This window comes from Gracilinanus agilis, chromosome 1 (genome assembly GCF_016433145.1).
Source record: "Gracilinanus agilis isolate LMUSP501 chromosome 1, AgileGrace, whole genome shotgun sequence".
Classification (NCBI taxonomy): domain Eukaryota; kingdom Metazoa; phylum Chordata; class Mammalia; order Didelphimorphia; family Didelphidae; genus Gracilinanus; species Gracilinanus agilis.
Window position 1 is genome coordinate 589674406 of NC_058130.1, and position 18272 is coordinate 589692677.

The window sequence follows — 18272 nt, forward strand, 5'->3', positions numbered from 1 at the left end:
CCTTCCAATCTTCTCCATGTTTTTATAGGAGGGATCCTATACTTCTTAAATTCCTGCAAAAGGGGGCATAAAATCTACTTGGGTTGGCATGATTTATATCTTGATTTATATTTTTTGTCACTATTCACACTCAATGCTGCTCATGCCAACATTTATGTTGTCTAATGCTAAGACTGAACATTTCACACAGTTCCTATTTAAAAATAAATAAGATATCCTAGAATTGCAGATAATAATAACTACAACAAAACTCCATCAGCCCACTCCATATTTTTGAATAATGCTGTTCAAGTATACAGTTAACAAGATAAACCCAACTGATATATTATTTGTCTGTTACAAATTTTTGCTCTCTTTAGTCAAGGAAAGCAGGAAGGTATAGTAGAAAGAATACTGGACTTTTCTTTTCAAACCCTTGCTTAATTTCCATCTTAGAATTAATTCTGTGTAAAGCAGAAGAGGAATAAGGGGTAGTCAATGGTCATTAAGTGACTTACCCAGAATTACACAGCAAGTAAGTGTCTACAGCCACATTTGAACCTAGGACCACCTGTTTCTAGACCTGGTTCTCATTCTTTTGAGCAACCAGCTGTCCCCAGTACTAGACTTTTCTATCCAAGTTTGTTATTGACCAGCAGAGGCCATGGACGAACCATTTATCTACTCGGGGTATCGGCTTCTTTATCTCTTGATTATTGGGTTGGTCAAGATGATCTTAAATTCTGAGCACTCTTTTTTATTTGTCTGTCACAAGTTTTTACTTGTCCTTGATCAAGTTAAACTTAAAATACTGAAAAGAAATAGGGCTAGAATTGAAGTCAGGGAATATGGATCTTAATCCCCAAACATTTATTAGCTCTATGATAACGGACAAGTTCTTGAACTATGCACTTCACTTCCCCATCTGAAAAATGAAAATGATGATTCCTCTTAACTCATAGGTTTGTGGTAAAGGAAGTCATTTGTAAAAATAAAAGCGACACACAAGTGAAACTCGGTATTATGATTCCTTAATGGTTCTTCAGATATTTAACCGATTTGATTGGAGACAACTACATAGAGCTTTTAATTAGGGTAATATCAATTTACTCTAAAGTGAAATCACATGAGAAGCTCTCAGGTCAATATTGCTCTAGCTAACATATGCCCTATTTGACTAATCAATCGCTCTCAACATTCTTCAGGGTTCATGTAGTCAAGCAACAAGTTAAAGAGTTGTTGACTCAACTTTGTTTCTTGTAAACTACTTAATCATATAGATTTTTAGCACTGTTGCCAAGAAGACAACTTAAAAGCTGTCATGGAAATTCCTCCCAACTCTGACTTCTCCTATTAAGCTATGTTTGGGATACAGTTGTATTTATTATCTATTAAAGGAATCACATGCTTGGAAATGGAATTGATTTTTTGATCTGAGGTGATATGAAGAAAATAGAGAAGTGGGTATGCGAGTAGGCAGGAAGCTACAATTTTTCAGGCAAGAGTTGTCTGAGCCTTTATTCAGTTTAAGATCTAAAGTCTCAGTTTAATTGTTACTTACTATGTGAAACCTTTCTGAATTCTCCCAGTTGCTAGTATACGCCCTTCCAAAACTATTATATATTCATTTGGTGTATTTTTGTTGTTTTTGTTGTTTAGCTGTTTTCAGTCATGCTTGACTCTTAATGATCTCATTTGGCAGTTTCTTGGCAAAGTCCACGAGTCTTTAAGTTCCATAAATTAGTCAGATGGCAATGCCCAGGAATTGTATTGTGTAGGACATGGCAGTTGAGAAGTCTTGGTGGTCTACCATTTTTTAAAAATCCCTTACCTTTTGTCTTAGAATCATTAAGTATTGGCTCAGGTTCTGAGGCAGAGGAACAGGAAGGAATAGGGAACTGGAGTTAAATGACTTGCCCAGGTTCACAGAGTTAGGAATTATGACTAAATATTTTCAAATTGCCTTCACTTTCTTTCCCTTTCTGATTAAACCAGAACATTATTCTCATTTCAAAGGCAAAAATGGCAATGCTTTGTTTCCCCTCAGGGCCACTTTCTGTGTGAGTGTAATCATCTGTACTGGGTGAATGGCAATGGTGTAACTTAGAAAAGCATATTTCTCTTTTTTTGGAATAGATATTTCAAAACTGGGTTTTGATTTACTTGTACTACTGTCAAGGATAGCTAATGATGACACATCTATTTGATAAGGGGTGTCAACAAAAGCAACAGCAAAGGAAGGTTCATTATTTTGATTCTTTGACATAAGTAGAAGTTTAAGGATGCTTTTTCTTTAATGGCCCATGAATTTCAATCCACTGAGCCACCCGACTGCCTCCTCAAGAAGCATTTATTATACTTCTACTATAGGTCAGCTCCTTTTAAGAGCTGGGGGGAAGGGGGGGGCGGGGAGGAGGAAGGCAGTACCTGCTCTCTAAAAGCTCACAACCTAAAGAGATAACATACATAGAACTAAATACAAACCAAAAAAATGGGATAAATGAGATAAATAAATGGGAGATAATAAGATTTATTGTGGGGTAGCTAGGTGGCTCAGTAGATAGCATGCCAAGCCTGGAGTTGGGAGGACCTGGGTTCAAGTCTGACCTCAGATACTGCCTCGCTTCATGATTCTTGGCAAGCCACTTAACCCAAACCACCTTTCTGTTCTTTTGCCTTGGAACTGAAAAATAGTATCAATGCTAAGACAGAAGGTAATGGTCTAAAAAGAAAAGACTTGTAAGCAAAAAGGATTGAAAGTAGCTGAGATATTAAGATACTTTCTCTTTCCTTGCATTATTTTTTAATTTACCAACATCTGCTGTCAATTTTCCAAATACTAAAAAGCTAAGACTGAGTGGCACAGATCACAAAGCACAGCCAACCAGCTGATCGTACCTTGCCCAAAGGGTTGTGACCATCCAGAACTAAATCTTGAAACAGTGCTAATAAGCAAGTGCAAACTGATAGGGTCACACCAACAAGTACACTTCCTACTGCCAAGGATGCTGAGAATGGTACCTGCCCATCCAGTGCCTTGGCCCCAGGTACTATAGAAAACCCTTATGCTATTTTGGAAATTCCAGTGCACTTATGTTAAATTGTAGTCTGAAAAGTGTTTGAGGGTGAAGATTGTCCTCATTTATCTTTAGTTCCTCTGTGCCTACCAATACTCCGTGTTTAATAAATGCTTGCTGAAATTAGTTCTAAATTACCCAATTCCTTAGAACCTTACATATTTTAAGGTTATAGTAGCATTACTAAGATTCATTTTCAATGTTTTTTTCTTTAAATTTTCTTTATTTATACTGTAAAAAAATCAATTTCTATGCATCTTACCTCCTTCCTCCATAGAAGGTATCAACCTACCTATTAAATATATATACACACATATATATAAATTGCCTTTCATGGTTCTATTTATTGATTCTTGTTCTGGAGGTGGATATTCACAAGTTATTCTTCGAATAGTAATTCTGTTGCTGTACATAATAATGTTCTCTTAGTTCTAGCTTTGTTTTTCATTATTTCATGTAGGTTTTCCCAAGTTTTTCTAAAATTGATCTGCCAGATCTATTTTACACAACTTTTCTTTTAAGAGATTGCTTTTCTCAACTTACAAACATACAAAGTGAAGTGTGCAGAAGAAGAACCCAAGGACTAAGCGACTATTAGCAAAACAAGGTTCCAAGCTAACCTCAAGGGACTTATGACCAAAAAACCCACTATTCTCAGCCAAATGAGGAACTGTTTCCAGCTGTGTGACCCTGGGCAAGTCACTTGACCCCCATTGCCCACCCTTACCAATCTTCCACCTATAAGTCAATACACAGAAGTTAAGGGTTTAAAAAAAAAAGTTAAAGAGGAACTGTTGAAATCTGACTGCAGATCAAAGCACATCATCTGTCATGTTATTTCCTTTATGAGTCTTTGACTGCATATATGATTTATATCTTCAGTCATGACATGGGGAATATGGAAATATGTATTGCACAAAAAAACTGATGTAACCTACATCAGACTCTTTATCACCTGGCTAGGGGGAGTTGCGGGGAAGAGGGAGAGAATCTGCACCACCACATGTCAGAAAACAATTGTCAAAAATTGTTTCTACATGTACTTAAAAAAAAATTTTTAAGGGAAATCTAAAAAAAAAATATTTCTCTCCCAGAAATAGGATGTTTTGACAGAGGTTGTCCTACATCTTTGGAAGGTCTAGACTTGTATTGGTGAAGACGTGGCATGTGTGCCAGAGGGGGCTGCTCTATTCCCCCTTTCCACTGTGTTTGAGGACATTTTTTTTCACACCCCTCCCCTCTGTCCAGCAGACTAATGTAAGCATTTCCTTCCTTCGCTCTCTGTGGTAATGAGGGGGGTTCACAGTCAGCTTGAAGGTGCAGTTTGGGCATGCAATCTCTAAATGCTAGTCTAGACAAAGTGTCTATTAAGAATTTAATTAGACAAGATAACTTAAGCTCTATAGTTTCTTAAGATTTGGTCCTTTTAGCCAATCTTCTAAGTCTTTCATATGGGACCAGTGTCTGGCAGCTTTGAAAGAAGCATAGTTCAAATTGTGACCCAGTTACTCACCTGTGTGGCTTTGGGCAAGTCACAATTTTTCTGGGTCATAGTTCTTTATCTATAAAATGAGGAGACCTGGTGAAGGGACCTTTCAGGTGCCTTCCGGCTTTAAATCTATGATCCTATTGGGCCAATATAAAGCAAATTTAAAACTTTGAAGTGCCATGTAAATGTAAACTAGTTGAACTTATTATATGCCCAAATAAAGATTTTTAGCCTTTTTGTGTCGAAGACTTTCTTTGGGAATCTGATGAAGCCTATAGACCTCTCATTAAAAAAATTTTTTAAGTTACTAATAATTATTTAATAATAATTAATTTAAACAATAAAAAGGTGATCATTTTGGCAACACATATACTAAAATTGGAATGATACAGAGAAGATAAGCATGGCCCCTGGGTAACACATATTTGTGAAGTGTTCTATATTTTTTGTTACAAAGACACAAAGTATAATGGAAATGCTAAATTTCAGATGGAAGTTAGAAAAAACTAAGATGTGACTTTTTTTTTCCCTTTTCACATCCAAGTCCAGTGAACTCCGGAAATCTATCCACATATCTTTTTTGTGAATTCCACCATAAGACACTGATTTAAAAAGAAAAGCAAGTTGCCCACAATAGAGATTCATGGTTTCATGTAAAAATCCTCTTTTTTTTCTGTTTTACTTTGTACATGGAAATGCATATTTTATACACTGTTTGTTAAGTTTGGATTAAAAAAAGTAAATGAAAAGACAATGCTTGCCCACAAGGAGTTTACCATGTAATGAGGCAACCCCTTCTCCATAAAGTAATAGCTTTTCTATGCTAAACTCTGAGACAACACTGGAGGAGCATGTAATTAAACAAAGTTGCCTCGACAACAGGCACTCCACCTATGGGCTTGATAGAACTATCAAGTATAATCCACCTACCCAGAGGAAATATGACAAGAACCAGTAAGTTGCTTCCTTGTCCATTAGTTTAGTTCCAGGGCAGGTACTTGTCTCCTAGACTGGCTTTGGAGGAGTGGCATTTACTTTGCATCTTCCATAAAGTGTATTCTTCGATCAGGATTTAGAAACTGGGGCTACTGGCCCAGGAACTCATTACCTTGGCGGTGGTGCCTGAATGCTTGGGCTTTTATTCTGGGGTCTTGCTAGTCTGTCTATATGGGGCTATTGGATTACTGGTAGGAATTCATCTGAGTTGGAAGGGGGGGTGGTGGGAATTGTTGCTCCACTAATCAGTAATGAAACTTGACCTATGGACTACCTTGTGGATAAAATAAATCTGAGACTCCATTTTTCATAGAAGATGGAATTAACTGTACCACTGACAGAAAAATCCTCAATTTATACTCTCTAGTTATAAACTTAACATTTTAAATTAGAATAAAGGTAAAAAGCAAAAAAAAATCATCTGAGTATACTTTTTTACTTACTTAATTATAATAAATTTCATTTAACAGATATTTTTATAATTTCTATATATTTATGCTATTGATCAAGTCCTTTTTTCTCCCTTCCTCTGCACTTCCCTCTCTCTCCATCTTTTACTCATCCTCTACTCTCATTTTGTCAGGGTGCAGAATTCTAAGTGAGCAAAATTCCTAAAACAATGCAAATCAGCCACTGTTGTGCAACTTAGTCCTCTTATCCCTACCTTATCCTTTACCATTCAATTAAACAATAAGCAGTTATTTTGTCTGTCTTGTGGCAACCTACTTTCAGACAAAACAGAAATAGCTGCATTTTTGGCTAGAATTCCCACTAGCCTTGATGTGTCTTATGTCTATATTTTGAAAATCTCCTTCTTATTTCTAAAGAGGGATTTATCTTTTTTCTTTATGTTTTAAAGCCAAACTAAAACAGAACCTGTTTTAAACCTGTAGTGAGAGTGGTTTCTTCATAAAAGCTTCCACTTAGGCTTAATACAACAACAACAACCCATAAAACTATTTAATTAAACAAAACATTGGCCAACTCACAAACTCCTCCCTCCCCATTCTTCCCAGACTTCGAAGTGTAAATGTAATTACAGAATAGAACATACAGTGTTATATGGCTTGTTTTGAGCATCTATTCAAATCCTCACTTCTTCATTGTCATTTTTGGGTAGGGAAGAGTTGCTGCCTGACATTATATGTTTCAGGTCCCAAGAGCCAAGGGAATTGATATGATGAGATATACTATCTCCAAAAGTCCTTATGTTTACATCCAAACAAACTACATGTATATATTCATTAACTCAATCTCTCTCTCTCTCTCTCTCTCTCTCTCTCTCTCTCTCTCTCTCTATATATATATATATATATATATATATGTATATATATATATAAACATGCACATACACATGCACATACATGTATGCATACATACATGTATACATGTACCACATATGTCTGTGTCTATCTAGCCTTGGCCAGAAGAGGTAGCACTCCAATAAACCATTCATACCACTTTGATCAATTCCCTTAGTATAATCCGCTCTTCTGTTTAATTTTATGTACAGTTATAAATATTAATTTGTATAAAGAGAATTATCCATCTTTTCTCTATTTATATTGTAATCTTCAGGGAAGGTCAGGATTATATTACTAATATACTACAAAACATGAACCCTACTAGTTCTCATAGCTAAATAAATGATACTGAACCCATCAGACAGGATTTTTTTTCCCTCAAATTAAAAAAATAAAAAGAATATGCTGAATTAAAAGTTAACACAGAGAGAACTAGGTGGCTCAGTGGATAGAGAAACAGGCCTAGAGATGGGAGGTCCTTAGTTCAAATCTGACCTCAGACATTTTTTAGCTCTGTGTCTCTGGAAAAATCACTTAACCCCAACTGTCTTGCCCTTACTACTCTTCTGCCTTGGAACCAATACTTAATATTGATTTTAAGAGAGAAGGCAGGGGGCAGCTGGGTAGCTCAGTGGATTGAGAGCCAGGCCTAGAGACGGGAGGTCCTAGGTTCAAATCTGGCCTCAGACACTTCCCAGCTGTGTGACCCTGGGCAAGTCACTTGACCCCCATTGCCTACCCTTACCACTCTTCTGCCTTGGAGCCAATACACAGTATTGACTCCAAGATGGAAGTTAAGGGTTTAAAAAAGAGAGAGAGAGAGAGAGAGAGAGAAAGAGAGAGAGAAGTCATGGGTTTGGAGAACAACAACAACAAGAAAGAACAGTTTCTAGTACAAACAGTTTCCAATTCAGTTTTAATTTATAAGCTCAAATGTACACACCTATATAGGAGAGATGTAGTAATATCAGCCTTACACTATATCTTCTTACTTAACATATGAGCGAAATGGTTTTAGATTAAAATGTAATCATATTCAAATCTCAGGATTAAAAAGAACCTCAGGATTAGAAATGATCACATTCTTTTCATTGATAACAATTATAGTATAATAAATATATTAATCATTGATGAACTAAATATCTTGAAGAAATTTTCTTAGAATAATATATATAATACAATATAATAAAAGTAACTACACATATACACACACTTATAAACTTCAATTACATAGCTAGACATGTAGCCATTGAATTTAAGACAGCAGGTAAAGTATTAGGATATTTTGAGAAAATCTCATAACCCCCATAGTATTAACAATTTGCTTTCAAAAGAACACTTAGACAATTGTGCAGTAGTAATTGAATTAGATGGACCACACTAGAGAGTAAATTGATCATATGAATTGCAAATATTTTGAAGAGAAACAAGCTTCAGGGGAAGGAATTTCAGAGCTAAGAAAGGCTCATTTGCCATACTTAATTCAGGTCAAATCTTCTCATCTCCATTTATTTCACTCTTTAATTGAGGAATAGATCTACCACAAAAATAAGCTAGACATTCTCTACAGCCATTTCCTCCTGCTTTTGCAAAGATGAAATTCTAAACCAGTAAAAAGAGCCAAACAAATGGAGTAAAAGAGCAGCACAATCGGCGCTAAAAGGCAGCTGTCTTACCATACAGGTATCTAAGTCTTCCAGACGTTCTATCTCAGTCAACTCCTCTACAGTGATGATGGAGCGTTTAACTGGCTTTTCCTCGGCCAATTCGATCTCCAAGGATTCTTGATGTGGAAGTGGTTTGCCTCTCCTAGTAAAATGGTCAGCCTAGGGAGAGAGGAAAACATGTCAAATATGCACAGGGTGAGGTTGAAAGATGGGAGCAGGAAAATTTGGCTGTTGGTACGCTTGTGATCATTGCCCACCAGATGGCGCGAGCAAGGCTGGCAGGTGGTTATGGCTTTTTCTATGGTACCCATAGGGTAGGTTTTGCCTTTTGCTATCCCCATATCTCTCATAGGAAAACTACAAATGCCATTTCTCCTTTTAGTGACTTTATTAGGAACCTGCGGAGAGACAACTCATCTCTATGATGAATATTAAAAAAAGTTGACTGAGGGGAAAAAAAAGAGCTCAACTCTCATTTCAATAAAGCAAGACCCGAATGGAAGAAAATCACTAGCAAGTCTTGTTTTAACTACTGTTAGTTCACAAACTACTTGTTGGTTTTAATTAATTCATGTTAGGAATGTAATTTGAGACACGCACCATGAATTGCCAGTGTTCTGTTTTGGTTCAATGTGCTAAATGTGTAATCAAACAGCAGGAAGTGGAAGATATTGTGATAAGAAATATGCACCAGCCCTGAGCTGATCTTCAGACTGAAACTAGGACTAGTCTGTTCTGTGGAATGTAGATGCAAATTCTCCTGAAGGAGAGGAAAGCAATTTCAAGCTATTTTCTGGATACTTTGGGGAAAGGTAAAGAGAATTTCACAGCTTTTCAAACTTCACTTCAACAACTAAGTTTCGGTCTGAAACTACTTTTTCTTCATTATAGCAATTATATTCACCCCAGTCATCCTCCAAATCAAGAGCACTGACATTAAATTGAAACTCAAGAAAGTGAAAATATTTCCAAAGGAATAATTTTTCTATGGAGGTTAAAAAAAAAAAAAAAAAAAAAAGGAAAAAAATATTTCTGAACTATGTGGAAAGGTCAACATTTCTTCAGTGGTTAGAACGCGACCTAATGCCAAAACACACACATGAAAAAGGCGACCAAAAATCCACATGAAAAGTAAAAAGTGTAGTCAAACACTAAGATGCCACAGTATGAGATGTCCAGTGTTATAATGAATGGCATTTTTCATCTGTAGGTTTGTTGACATTAGATTTGCGTCATAAATACATTCTGAGGTATGCTTTGGAAAGGTAACACGCCTCCTTAAAACCTGCTTGTAATTGGAATGTGTTGCTCATTTATTCTTTGCTTATGGAAAATAGATTCAACTATAGAGGTTAAGAAGCAATTATTCTTATGCATGGTAGATTAATATGGAGCCCTCATTTTTACTCTCATTTTTCTTACTAGAAAATATATGTGACATATAGCTCCCTTGGAGTTTTCATAATGGAAATCTTTGTGTTTTCACAAAAAAATCCTATGGCTTGAGTCTTTCCTAGACTGTTGATTCTTTTTTTCTTTTTTAAACCCTTTAGTTTCTTGTCTTGGAATTAATATTAAGTATTGGTTCCAAGGCAGAAGAGCATTAAAAGCTAGGCAATTGGGGTTAAGTGACTTGCCCAGTCACATAGTAAGTTCACATTTGAACCCAGGACCTCTATCTCCAGGCCTGGTTCTCTATCCACTGAGCCACCTACCTGTCCTACATTGTTGATTCTCAATCAGTTCTTATGTACACAGTTGAAATTTTTCTACTGGAAGAAACCTTTATTATAATCCATAACTTGCATGGAAGGTTTCCACTTCATTATTTTATCTTTAGCAGTCAAGTGTCAGGCTACAACCACAGTGATGAAACCTTCAGTTATGCGATTTTCTGAGCTCTAAGGCAGTGACACAAAATTTCTGAAATATCATCTCTCATATTCCATACTATTAGAAGTAAAACCCTTTACTTTGCTGTGAACTCTAGTTTCTATAAGTAAAATTTAATTTTCTACCATTGTAGCATCTCCTAAGGTCCCCCTCAGAAGCTTGAAGTTATCAAGCCTTTGAACATGTCCATTTTACTTTAGGTATTTTCTTTTCACATCTAAATGTTTTATTTACATCTTTATTTTAAAGTATAGCCTGTTCTCAAATATCCATGTATAAAATGAGATGATCAAAACTTAATGAAATAAAGATGACTAAGCTGATTTCTAGCTTTGGTCATCCCCTACCAAACACTTTTTATTTAGATTACTAACAAGTAGCACTAACGCCGGATTTCATCTAATCTCATCTTTCCTCTCCCCAGATTTACTCTAGTTAAGGCACTAACAATCAGTGGAAGAGCCAGAAATGTGAGTAGTGGAAGGAAAACAAAAGCCAGAGATTTGATTATTAAGACTTAGTAGTATCATGAGGGAGAGAAAGAAAGTATCTATGAAGCTCTAAAGACAGTAACATGTATTGTAAGAGCATCTTATAACCATGCAGAGCCCGGTTATATTTTCAGTTCAAAATTCTGCCAACACTCACCAGTTTGTGATGGCAGTGTGAAAGGGCATCCAAGATTTCATCTACAATTCGATCAGAGAGGAAAGAGGCCACTGTCAGCTTCACTTCACTGTGTGAAAAAGGAAAACGAGAACATAGACGCATTTTAATAATACAAGGGAACTCCCTTCCAGTTTTGATTCTAGGCTGATAAGATCATCAGTGACCCAGTTACTATCTCTAAAAATGGAATATATGAATTGTGATCAGGGCAAGGGACTTCCAAAAATAATCCTTAAACACTGCAATAAACACAAAAGTAATAGACTCCCTTTACCAATTTCAACCTGCCTTTGCAGTTTCAAAACTTGAGATCTAATGTTAGAAATAAAAAACATCTGGCTAAAGGCAAACATAATAGAGACCATATGTTCAATTTGCTGAGGAACAATTCATCCATTGACAAGAGTGAAAACAAACCAGGTCTGGAATAAATTAAGAAAGTCTAGTCTGGTTTTGTTAAGCCTCGGTTATTACCTTAATACCCATACTCCTCCCTGGCCTCTGTTTTGTTCAACTTTACAAAATAAATAATGCTATATTCCACTTCTGCTAATCTCAGCCATCTTGCACACCTGCATTGGGGGGCATTTGCAGAGCCAGCCTTAGTCAAGAACTGAGTGTTCTCCTTCTGCCTTTACTATTAGCCTCTGCGTTGCCTAGGACATGTCACTTCAATTCCCTGGACCTCAGTTTTCTCTTTAATTGTTCTAATTTAACTAATTGTTTTTAATATTAAAAAAAGAGGAAATTGGGGGCAATTGGGTGGTTCAGTGAATAGAAAGCCAGGCCTAGAGATGGGAGGTCCTAGGTTCCAATCTGACCTCAGATACTTTATAGCTGTGTGACCCTGGACAAGTCACTTAACCCCCATTGCCTAGCCCTTACCACTCTTCTGTCTTGGAACCAATACAGGGTATTTCAAGACAGAAGGTATGGGTTTAAAAGATAAATAAAAAGAGGAGCTTGGGGTACATAGCCCACATCCTGCCCTAGTATGAATCCTACTAGGAGGCATCAACTTATTGCACCCCTCTACAGTCTAAGATGTTCAGTGAAAGCACAAATGTTCTATTTGAGTGGATCTCTTGTTTTCTGTCCTCAAGAGGAAGGCTCAGAAGCATCTGAGCATGGCTTGTATGTTTCAGTAACAAGGAAGCTTAATCCTTCTGATTCCTGTTGGACAGCTGATAATTTAGGTACCAGTTTCACAGTTTGGTCTTTATGAGGAGTATACACCCATGAGTGTTTTCAGTTGTGAATGATTCTATACATTCCCAGATGTGAACCCATGTGGTAGCCCCCCACACCCCAACACCACTGAATAAATTCAGCAGCTTCTGAATCAATAGGGTTTCAGTCTCACTAGCAAGGCAAAGGAGATATGGAAACAATAATAAAAATAGTTTATTTAAAAAAGAAAATGGAACACAACCTTGCCCATCAGGAAAAATCTCTTCTAACCCAAGGGCAATAATGTAAACAAAGACATGTATGCCTTGAAAGTGCATTTGCAGTGCAAGAGGAGAAAACTGAAAGCATTAAATCATTGATGTTTTATATTAAGTTTTCCCAGGCTAAGGATTAAGTTAAAAAACAAAGACTTCATTAAGTATCCCCCGTAAGGTCTTTCTGTTTGCTTTGTCATACCCTTTGCTATTTTCTCCTTGGCACATGGGGATATCCCACGTAAAAAAGAAAGCTTTTTATTTTTTTCATTGAGGTAAAAAGAATTTTGTTTGCTTATACTCATCCGACGGCAATTCTGAAAAGGAAAGAGTTTCTGTAAGAAATGCATTTATATGCATACCTCAGTAATTACTTTTCTACTAGGCTGGACACTGAGTTTATCATTTACTTGCCTCAGCTAGCCCCTGCTTGTAAGACTTTTATAGAAAATGGATCAAAGCAATGTGTGTGTCTGTGGTAGAGGAATACACAAAATGAAAATTGGGTTCCAGTTAGAGATTTAGAGTTGGAAGAGACCTTAGAGTCCTTTTTTTCCAACACTCGCTTTGTAGGTATAGAAACTGAGGCCTACAGGGTTTCAGAGTCTATATCCAAGGTCATAGAAGAAATGAGCCTCAGTGACAGGAATTGAATATTAGTTCTCTGACTTGAGAGTCCCCCCTCCCCCAATATGCCATCCTGCTTCCCAATCTTGGTATGACTAGGAATCTGAAAACATTACATAATAAACTTCAAAAAAATGAAATTTCTGTCACGACCCAACTGGTTCAACATTTTGTGGGGTGATTTTTGGTGGTGGTGGTGGCTCCACAATTTTCCAGAGATTTGACTGATTTTGACCAAATTTGAAATTTTGCATCCTACTAAAGATAATCAAGATATAATATGTGAGGGCACCTACATGGCTCAGTGGAAAGAGTGTCAGGCCTTTAAAATTGCCTTTAGATACTTCCAAACTGTGTGACCTGGGCAGGTCACTTGGCCCTAGTTGCCTTGCCCTTACCAGTCTTCTGCCTTGGAATAAATACTTAGATAAAATAAATCCATTCTAAGACAGAAAGTAAAGATTTAAAAAAAAAAAAAAGATATAACTTTTGGTATACCCACATTGGAGGCTGGGTCAATAGTCATTAAAGAAAATGGCAGCAATGAAATTTTTTAATGGGAAACTTTGGAATTTTGGAGGGATTTCATTGAAATGCTAAGTGAACCAGTAGTTAGTCTATAATTCCACTCAGGTCTCTCAATCTCTCCCTTCTTTAAAATCTCTTCTTTGACCTTAGATTTAATTTCTTTACTGTTCACAACCAGATACCAGAAGAAGTCATCAAAAGTAGCATGTTAAATACGAGATACTCTCATAACCACAGAATTCCTGTTTTCCCCAAATTAGATGATTTAAAATGATAAATATATACCTTCTCAACTATCATGGGCCAGACCATCTCGGTATAGTAGAAAACACAGCAGAGACCTACGCTCAAATACTGGCTATGGAATATATTACCTAAGTGACCACTAGCAGGTCTAAATTATTTTGAACCTCAATTTGCTCATTTGCAAAATGGAGACAATAACATAGGGACCACATACCTCACAGAATTGTTATGTGGAAAGAATTTTAAAGCCCTATAGAAATGTGACATTATTAATCAGTGAATTATTTGGATTTCTTTTCCCTATTGTGTCTTTTGGTGATGCAATTGCTTGTCAGCCAGCAACTAGTCAACTAAATAGAATAAGGAAGGAGAAGCAGTAAGATGTAAGAGAAAGAGTCAGACCCTGGGTTCAAATCCCACCTCTAATACATATGAATACAGGAAAATGACTTAACTTCTCTGATCCTCAGTTCCTTCACCTGCAAAATAGGAATAAGAATACTAGTGCCTTACTCACAGGCTGACTGTTAAGGACCAAGATAATATACAGGTAAGGCCCTATATAAATGTCCTTTTCTCTATATATTTTTGTAAACATATAGAAAGTATTTATGTAATAAATATTCATAATATATAATAAATAATCATTATATATTATTATAATTAATATATTATATAAATAAAAGGCCTATATAAATTACTAGAAGAGAATAAAACTCAAAGACTGTCAATTTTAGGGCTTTCTTGAAAAGGATTGGTGGTGAAGTTTGTAGTTGATGTCTAAAAGCATGTTACTAACAATTATTTGATTTGAAAGTCACTCATGTTTTTCATTGGCCATTACCTCTTTAACAAAGATCAGTAAGAATTGATTACCAGGTCGTAATCACCAGAATCTCTTAGCAAACAAACTTGAAGAAAGTAAGTGGTGACTGCAGAGACTATAACGGAATTTCTTTGTGAGAGCTGCTTTTAAAAGAAGCTTCTAAATTTCCAAAGGGAAACTTGTGTAAATTCCCCAAAAGGTCATGTTAGCATATATGTGTTATCAGAAGCAACTTAATATTATGCATGTACTAAAAGAGCCCTCGTTCATGATCAAAAGGTACATTTATACCTAGCGGATTGCAATCTCAGAGGGCAAATTGATCGGTCCTCATCAGGCTAATGATTTATGAAGGCAAAATGTTAAAAGCCTCTAAGCAGCAAACAGGGGATACCTATGTAAAATCCAAAACTTAGAAGAGCGGATTAAGGCAAACCTGTATGTGACACAGAAATGTATGCAGTCTCCTCTTTGGGAAATGTATAGGACCTACATATTTTTGCGTTAACAATATGAGTATCCAGACAAGGGTTATTAGTCAAGCCCAAGAACGTGCATGTGCGTGTGTATGTATCTAATACATATTAGACGTATAATGAGTCATCTATGAGTGTGGATGTGTGTGAATATGTACAAATATATGTATACACACACATAAAGACTTTAAAAATACCTTATTGCTCATTCACAGTACACAGAGCAAGGAGAACTGCACATTCTAAGAATTCAAAATTTTAACCAACCTAATTTTGTTAAGAATATCGATTCCAGACTGTTCCAAAAGGACATTTTTCACAAAGGTGCGTGGAATGGAAATCTTTTCAGTGCTGGCATGAATCAGGTCTTGTCGGATGTTCGTCTTTTTCATCACATTGGGGCAAAGATCTTCAGCGGCATCTACCATGGATTCAAGTAATGCCTGCAATGCAGTACAAGTGGAGGGGAAAGAGATGAGGATGCCATCAGTATGCACTACACTAGGACTTCCATAAAACTGAAAAGCCATTACGTGTGACTGGGAAGATTTTTTGATAGCAGCAATATGACTGAAAGTCACCAATGAAAAGGATAATGGAACCCTGCTAGGTGAAGTATTAATCTGGGCTGCTCCACCGTGATCGTTACTTCCAAATGGTCATTGATCTCATGGAATTAGATTAAATCTGACATGTGCCAGAACTAAGCAAGCTATTGGCATTTTTAAACAGGTGTTTTAAAAATGGTGTGTCGGCAGTACTTTATGACAGAAAACATTAAAAATGGTCAATGCAGCACCTTAGCATTTTCAGTCTTTTTTTTTTCCTAGAACACTTTAAAAGTATGGTCCTGGATATAAACACGATTTTAGATCTTTTGGGATAGGCCTCTCATGGAAAACCTACATAGCATTAAGGTAAGTTGAATCATTCTTTACCTGTGGCCAGGTGGCTTCACAGAAAATGGAAAAATCACTTCCAAGTTTATGATTTGTAAAATAAAATTCTTAGGTATCAAATAAAAAGAGAATTCTAGGGACTCCGATTCTCAGCTTTATAATCATTTCATCATTGTGAACAGGGAGAGGCTTAAAACTCTAAATACCACTTTTAAAGTAGCAATATCATTGAAAGAAATCGAGACATTATTCCAAGAAAGCTCAACCTTCTTAACAAAGAAGAAAGAAAAGGCTAGGGTAGTTTTGTTTGTTTTGCTTTTAGTACATGCTATTTAGGACTGAACATTAGAAAGTATCTTTAGGGAGAAACAAATCTTGCTTCAGAATAACTTTGTGGTAATAACTCACTCTCTCTCTCTCTCTCTCTCTCTCTCTCTCTCTCTCATATCTTGGAATTAACATTGTATATTTGTTCCAAGCTGAAGAAGAATAAGGGTAAGGCAATGGAGATTAAGTGACTTGCCCAGGGTCACACAGCAAGGAAGTTTCTGAGGCTATATTTGAACCCAGGCCTTCTTCTGTCTATAGACTTGGCTCTCAATCCAATGAGCTACCTTGTCCTCTCCCTCCCCCAGTATTATTTCTAAGATAGCAGAGCAGTAAAGGCCAGGTAATTGAGAATAAATGACTAGACTAAGATCACACAGCTAGGAAGTGTCTGAGGTCACATTTGAACCCACATCCTCCCACCTCTAGGCCTGGTACTCTATCCACTATGCATTAAAGTTGTCCCCACTTAAAGACCTCTTAAAAGGCAATTAAGTAATGTAATAGACCTAGAGTCAGGAAAACTGGAGCTCAAATTCTGGCTCATTGACTTAATGGGCAAATGATTTAACCTGTGACTATCTGAATTTCCTCATCTCTAAAAGTGGGGATAATGATAGCACCTACTTCCCATAGCAGGATAAAAATGAGACAATGTTTGTTAAGTACTTTGTAAATCTTAAAGAAGTAGATGAATGCCAGCCGTGATCACTATAATCACCACCACCATCACCATCATGATTAGCCCTTCAATGGGTAAGTAACCTTTTAAAGTCTAAAGGTGTAAATAACCGAGCCAGGACTACAACCTAGATAGCAATTTTAGTGCTGTCGTCATCATACCTCATTACAATGCCTTTCCAAAAAACTCCCATGGATGACAATGATTATGAAGGAAGCCAGTGGGGGTATAGTAAGAACAAGTAGCTGAAGTTTCTGCCACCAGATTGCTCCTAGCTGGCTATGATGTTGAGCCACTTAATGTTTCAGACCTTAGTTTTTTTTTTATTCGTAAAACTAGAGGGTCATTTAGACTAGATTATTTTCAAGGTCCTTTTTAGCTCTGACAGCCTGTGTAAGGAGGATGCAATATAGGCACTCCTACAAAAGGCATTCAAAAGTAAATAGATAAGCATTTGTAGGCAATCATTTATATTCTCCTCCTCTTTCCAATCTTGACACCATGAAGAACCAGTTCTCCTTTATGCCATCTTCTGCAATCAAATACCTTGCTCCCTGGTCTTATCATCAATCACTGCAGCAAGGTAACTTCATGATCCTTCTTATTAATCCCTGTCCCTCTAACCACATCAGCTATTCTGAAACCTTTTATTCCATCTTCATACTCCTACAATACCACCTTTTATCCACCTTTCCTCCACCTTTCAGGACAGAATTTCCTTTTGTATTTCACTGAAAAAATAAAGGTCGTTTGCTGAGAGCCCCTTAGTCTCCCTCCTCATCTTATTTCCCTTTAATAACATCCCAAACTATCTCCTGCTTCACTCCACTCTGATGAGTAGGTAATCTTCTTGGATCCCATTCCCTTCTATCTTCTCCAGTAGATTGCTTCCATTGGCATCATGCTCTCTTTAATCTTCAACTTTTCCCAGTCCTTTCTCTGCTGCTACAAATTGTTAAAAACAACAACAACCCTCATTTGACCTTATATTCTTTGGTGCTTTCTTCTCACAGCTAAATTCCTTGAAAAAAAACTATTGACACTAAGTGATTCCACTTCTCATTTTCTCCTAAATCCTCTGCAATCTGACTTCTTATCTCATCATCCAATTGAAAGTGCTCTCTCTAGAGTTACCAGTTGTC

The 18272-nt window shown here is 36.7% G+C and overlaps 1 protein-coding gene and 1 pseudogene across 1 annotated transcript in view; one reads left to right on the plus strand and one right to left on the minus strand.

The window, feature by feature from the left end:
* The window catches only part of CARMIL1 (capping protein regulator and myosin 1 linker 1), a 394009-nt gene that overhangs the window by 47281 nt on the left and 328456 nt on the right, over positions 1-18272 (minus strand). The window contains exons 27-29 of the mRNA XM_044667332.1: positions 15490-15665; positions 11054-11141; positions 8522-8671 (exon numbers count right to left, since the gene is read on the minus strand). Coding sequence (XP_044523267.1) covers positions 8522-8671; positions 11054-11141; positions 15490-15665 — 414 coding nt within the window. The remainder of the gene's footprint in view (positions 1-8521; positions 8672-11053; positions 11142-15489; positions 15666-18272) is intronic.
* Positions 4894-4992, plus strand: LOC123232697 (annotated as a pseudogene).